Source organism: Coenobita brevimanus, chromosome 80 (assembly GCF_032717465.1).
Source record: "Coenobita brevimanus isolate Jiangsu-jjx chromosome 80, ASM3271746v2, whole genome shotgun sequence".
Lineage (NCBI taxonomy): Eukaryota > Metazoa > Arthropoda > Malacostraca > Decapoda > Coenobitidae > Coenobita > Coenobita brevimanus.
Genome location: NC_137033.1, coordinates 20949898 through 20956034, shown reverse-complemented (window position 1 = coordinate 20956034; position 6137 = coordinate 20949898). Strand labels below are relative to the sequence as shown.

The window sequence follows — 6137 nt, the reverse complement described above, 5'->3', positions numbered from 1 at the left end:
AATGTATAGATCTGCCGTTATCCAGAGGTAAGATAAAAAAGGAAACATGAAGATAGAGTTTTTATGTATTCACACCTCCCTTAACGATGCGCTTAAATGAAAACACTCTGGATATTTTGTTTCCTTTTTCACCATGTTACCAACACATCAGTATAGGAGTAATTTTGTATCTCTTATGAAACACAAGCTTAACATGAAAAACATTAATATTCCAGGAATCGTATTTCACTAAGCTCGTCAAGCGGTCAGACCAGACATGACCACTTATGAATAAAAGGAAAAATGTTCCCCTAAGCAAACTGCATTACACTGTGGCAGCATTAGTAAGAGAGAACTCAATCCAGACTGTAAATCACTGTGACAACCAGCCTCCAAGCTTCAACTGTAATGGTAGAGCTGTAACATTGAAAAGAATATTGAGAAAAGTCAAGCCGCCATTGGAACTAAGTCTTGGAACATTCTGCATCATGATCTATGTAAAGATAAATGACATGCACAGTATAGGTGTGGCAATGCTAACACAATACCCAATAAGGTTAGCCCGCAAATTCCACAAAAGTGAAGCTTAGGAGGAACAGTTTTGCATGTTATTCACTACAAACGAAGTGGATGCTTAAGAAATTAGATTTATGGCAAAGGAATATAGTGCCTTTAGCTGAGGACTGGATTACTCGTGCAGTCACTATGTATAGTTGTTTTTTTCTTTTAATACTCTTATGAATCCAGTATCTGATCTCCAAGCAAGTTCAGTAATATTGTTAGACGATTGTTTGAAAATTTTTTAGGGCATGTAATAATTATCATGGGCTTTTTCATCACGAATAAGATCTTTTAGTCTCTGCCTCCACAACTGAATTTTCTTCTCTGAAGCAGCTCGAACCCCGAACTTCTCACCAGTCCGCGTCTCCAGCACAAAGCTCCTCTCAGTGTTACGTTCAGAGGGAAGGAGTTTGAGGGACACCAAGGGGAGGTGACGGAGGTATTGATACCCATCTTCACCTGGAGCTGTCAAAACTAGAACGTCCTGAAACAGCAGGAGATGGCAGGCTGACTTCATGTCTTTTAATTGTTCATTCCGGATAATGAAGGAGCTGTGCAGGAGGAGAGGAGCATGGTCTGCCAAACTGAATGGCGCTCCGTCCACTGCTTCCATGATAATACTTGAATCCCCCTCTCGATTCATCTCCTTCAGTTGATCAACCACAGACTTCAAAAGTGGCTCTTCGGAGGGAGGGGCAGTTACCAACATCTTCTCCAAGCTGGCCATGTAAAAGTGCAACCTCTTCCAAGACTCCTGAACGTCCTGGTGTAACTTGGGGAACCTCTGCCTCACCAGTGGATCCTGTTCTTGGATTAGTTTGTTGATCTTGCGTGAGTTTAGCAGGTAATATTTGTATCTTTCTAATTGGTCTTTACGAGAAAGAAAGACTTCTGCTATCCTGGAACAAGACTTATACCCCTCATAGAGTTCAATGTACATATCATTGTGGATGTCGGCCAGCGTCTCTGTACCCTTCAGGAGGTTACGAAGGTCAGGAGTCAAGGAAGGTTTGGCATCTCTGATCCTCCAAATGACATTCTTGAACTGGAACTCTCCTTTGATGAAAGACTGAACATCTTCTTCCAGTGTGGACGATTTCAATGGTTCTTCCTCCTCCTCCTCCTCCTCTACTCCCTCTTCATCAGATGTGTCAGATTCTGCCTCCTTGTTTTCCACTTCACTTGTGTTAGTTTGCTCCTCCCTTTGCTCCTTTTTCTTTATTGGCTGAGCTTGTTGTCTGAGTTCATCTATCTCTTCCGCTGTCATGTACAGCTGCTCACATTCTTCCTGGTCAAATCCCAGAGTTTGGTAATACTTATCATTCTCGTAAAGGTTGCCATCATCATCAGACCAGTCGTCTTCCTCGCAGATAGGTTCTTGATCTCCGCGAGAGGCAGCTCCCGTGACAAGTTCTTGCACATTTTCATACCTGAGCGGTAACTGGGGTGGTACATCAGGGTCGTCTGGGTTTTCGTACTGTCGAACCTCGTCATATAAGGGACAACTCGAGGACTCTTCTGTCGGCAAAGGTGGCAGTGGGCGGTTTAGCATTTGTGGCCTCCCCTCAGTAGTTTCCATAGCTGGTATCTGTGGGAGTGGGCGGTTGTAAAATGATGTGGGTGGAAGTGGTGAAGGTGGCTGTGGGTTGGAAAGCTGAGGCGGCATGGAGTTTGTCTTTGGTGGTGGTGGTGGTGGTGGTGGTGGTGATGGTGGTCGTTGTGGTGGTGGTGGTTGAGGAGCTGATGTGGCAGGCTCTGTAGTGATATATGTACTGGAGGAGAAAATTTTTTAATTAATTCATCTACATTTCATCCGACACCTACCAGACTGGGAAGCTGGTTTGTTACAAAACGGGGTATACGCATTCAGTATTTGATAATCTCTGTATTAGCAGGAGAAGAGGAGGATAAGAAAGGAGAAATATTTTAAGGGAAAAGGAAGTGAAAGATGAGGAGTGGGAGGAAGAGGAGGAAACAGTGCAATGGAAGCATCAACGTACCTGTTTGCTGATGCCCCTTGCCTAGCTTCCTTGTATTCATTCACGAAACCTTTAGCCGCTTCACTGGTGTAGAAATTCTGGGGGAAGTGAGTAGTGTTCATAATCTTATAACCATATCATTAACCGTTTCATTTTATTCCTACCATTCCATCAGGATTTTATAAAGTTTTGGCTAGACCTCAAAATGGAAGGGCTAAATCTAGCCTTGATATACCATATTTAGTACGACTGGTCTTTTCCAAGATGAGGAAAATCGTCTGGAGGTAGCAAGATCATCTCGTAGCATGTGTTCCTTGGCGATTTGTTCTGTACATGAGAATTGTGTCCATTGATGCAAACAATGTCGATATTATACCGATATAAATAACATACAAGCGAATGTTGAAGCGTTATGCGAAATCATAAGTTTATAAAACAGTGTGTACAAATGGGAAGGTATACCCTGAATGTCGATGAGTCATTTTATAATCCATTCCATCCGATGATGTATCTTTTCATCCTGTTCTTGCTACCTTCAGATGATTTTACTTTCCACACATTATTCTTAATTTTTACAAAATTCCCAAAGCCACTAGCACGACCCTTACCAAAACGACGGCCAGCCTCATTTTGTTCTTCTCGCATTTGCCGATGTAGACAACAGTGCCTACGACGCTGTTCACCACAGCCATCACGCTCACGCTCGTCATCTTGTGCTCCGTCACCTGAGGGAAGCGAAGAAAGAAAAAGATATCCTACAGAGCGTTCTTTTCCCCTTGAGAAATATCCAGTGACGTAGTCAGGTCCTCACAAACATGTGAATGAAGTCGTCTGGGGATAGCGGAGTTAAAAAAAAAAAAAAGGCACTATTAATGGGGGTTAACTGTCTCATTTCAGTGATGTGTACTTTGTTCCTACTACCGTAAGACGATTTTACTCATTTTCAGACTTTTTGAACTGGTGGAATTAGGTATAGCCATCATTAACCTCTGGCCTGGTCTGTTGAATAAAATAGTCTGGTGGTGGCTTGGATAAACAATAGATCAAGGGCGGTTACTCAGACTATAGAAACTATCTCGCCGTCACAGTCCTGCACTCTTTCCCTTTTGAGGAATATGATGGCCACGTTGCTGGTGGTGGTGGTGGTGGTGGTGGTGGTGGTGGTGGTGGTTGGGAAGATTTTGAGAGACCTGTGGTGGTGAAAGTATTAGCCACACTCATTAACCCGTTCACTCCGAAAGAGGACCTAATTTTCCTCCAGACAACAAGCATTGCGAGAGGACTAATTATATTCTGCAGCTGCTTACCATATAGTCATCACAGAAGACCTGTACGCTCCCCCTCTTGAGGAAGATGACTGCTGTGGTGGTGGTGAGGGTGGTGGGTGGTAAGACGGTCAGGTAGTGGGCCATTTGAAGAGTTGTGTTAGCATTTGGTCTGCACACAAGGGTATAGCATTCCCCGGCCATGTCCAACCTAGCCTGCAAGCACAATATCCGTACTGGAGCCGAGTATTAGGTAATAATAGATTCGGTGGTTGAGGTTAGATTAGATGAGATTCACTGGCCACGTCTTAAACAGCCCGAAAGCATAATAAACGTAGTGTAGACGAGACAGGCGCTAGATGATGTTTCGTTAAATGATCAGACTAGTTAAGATGGTACTGTCAGATAAGTGCGTGGTTGCTCAGTATTGGATAGATTAAGCTCATGGGTATAGCTCAGCACCTGACTGCCATTAGGGTACATAGCTGTGTGAATACGTACATGGCTGTGTGAACACTGTAGGCTACATGGCTGTGAATATTGTACATGGCTGTGAATATTGTACATGGCTGTGTGAATATTGTACATGGCTGTGTGAATATTGTACATGGCTGTGTGAATATTGTACATGGCTGTGTGAATATTGTACATGGCTGTGTGAATATTGTACATGGGTGTGTGAATATTGTACATGGCTGTGTGAATACGGTACAGGGTTGTGTGAATACGGTACAGGGTTGTGTGAATACGGTACAGGGTTGTGTGAATACGGTACAGGGTTGTGTGAATACGGTACAGGGTTGTGTGAATACGGTACAGGGTTGTGTGAATACGGTACAGGGTTGTGTGAATACGGTACAGGGTTGTGTGAATACGGTACAGGGTTGTGTGAATACGGTACAGGGTTGTGTGAATACGGTACAGGGTTGTGTGAATACGGCACAGGGTTGTGTAAATACGGTACATGGCTGTAAATACGGTACATGGCTGTGTAAATACGGTACATGGCTGTGTAAATACGGTACATGGTTGAGAGTACGGCACATTGTTGTGTGAATACTGTAAGTGGCTGCTTGAGTACGTTAAATGGGGTTGCATGTATAAAATTCGAGAACATTTGTAAATTCTCTCTCTCTCTCTCTCTCTCTCTCTCTCTCTCTCTCTCTCTCTCTCTCTCTCTCTCTCTCTCTCTCTCATAAACACAGTACCTGGTCGCCGAGTTCGCTCATGCAGCGTCCCACCTCCACCAGTCCCTCCAGTCGAGCCTCGTACGGTCGCCTCATCGCTGTTTCTAAAAACGGTAAAAATCATCATAATAGTCTCACGTACACTGCCTTCACTATCATCGTCACACGCAAGGAATCATAGTCATCATCATTTCATGTCACAATCATCACCATCACAACCATCACCATCACAACCACTTTATTAACAGCATCAGGATTAGGGTCATCATCAATCATCAATCAATCATCAACCAATCATCAACCAGTCATCAACCAGTCATCAACCAGTCATCAACCATCATTTCCATATAAGGCAAGGGCGAGGAATAAGAATATGAAAAATCTGAAGCCACAACTTCAGATACCCCATTTATTTTTATAGGAAGCAGTAGAGACAGCAGGGAAGATTCATCATTTATATTAACAACGATAATTTTCCTTCCCTGGCTAACATTTTCTTTTGTAGGAGGAACGGAAAACCTGCCAAGACCCTGCACGCTCCTTTCCTTGTCCATCCTCCGAAAATTAATCATACTTAAGACTAGGAATTGATCGGAGGTTTGCTCGTGAATCCAAACGTAGAAGCTAGAGGTGATGTATCGATGCTGCTGATAACTCCCTCCCTCTCTCCCTCCCTCTCTCTCTTTCTCTCCCTCCCTCTCTCTCTTTCTCTCTCTCTTTCTCTCTTTCTCTCTCTCTTTCTCTTTCTCTCTCTCTTTCTCTCTCTCTTTCTCTCTCTCTTTCTCTCTCTCTCTCTCTCTCTCTCTCTCTCTCTCTCTCTCTCTCTCTCTCTTTCTCTTTCTCTCTTTCTCTCTCTTTCTCTTTCTCTCTTTCTCTCTCTTTCTCTCTCTCTCTCTCTCTCTCTCTCTCTCTCTCTCTCTCTCTCTCTCTCTCTTTCTCTCCCCCTCCCCTCTTCCTTTCTCTCACCCTCCCCCCTCCTTTCTCACCCTCCCCCCTCCTTTCTCACCCTCCCCCCCTCCTTTCTCACCCTCCCCCCCTCCTTTCTCACCCTCCCTCTCTTCCCCCCTTTCCTCTCCTCCCCCTCCCTCTCTCCCCCTCCCTCTCTCCCCCTCCCCCTCTATCTCTCTTACCCTCCCCCTCTCTCTCCCTCCCTCTCTCCCCCTCCC

At 44.4% G+C, this 6137-nt stretch overlaps 1 protein-coding gene across 1 annotated transcript; it reads right to left on the bottom strand.

Moving 5' to 3' along the window:
* Positions 1 to 781: 781 nt before the first annotated feature.
* On the bottom strand, positions 782 to 5067 carry LOC145409296 (uncharacterized). The gene is made up of 4 exons (XM_080279774.1): positions 4993 to 5067; positions 3827 to 4000; positions 3128 to 3244; positions 782 to 2128 (listed from the first exon to the last, which is right to left on the bottom strand). The coding sequence occupies exons 1-4, from the start codon at positions 5065 to 5067 to the stop codon at positions 782 to 784; spliced, it is 1713 nt and encodes a 570-aa protein (XP_080135900.1).
* Positions 5068 to 6137: the final 1070 nt, after the last annotated feature.

What these genes read in the sequence shown, in the direction of transcription:
- LOC145409296 (XM_080279774.1), bottom strand. Translation starts at nt 5,067, where the DNA reads ATGAGGCGACCGTACGAGGCTCGACTGGAGGGACTGGTGGAGGTGGGA. An exon ending in TCTTCTGTGATGACTATATG is followed by an intron (nt 3,245 to 3,826) that starts GTAAGCAGCTGC and finishes CGCTTCCCTCAG; the next exon opens with GTGACGGAGCACAAGATGAC. An exon ending in TGAGGCTGGCCGTCGTTTTG is followed by an intron (nt 2,129 to 3,127) that starts GTAAGGGTCGTG and finishes CCACTCCCACAG; the next exon opens with ATACCAGCTATGGAAACTAC.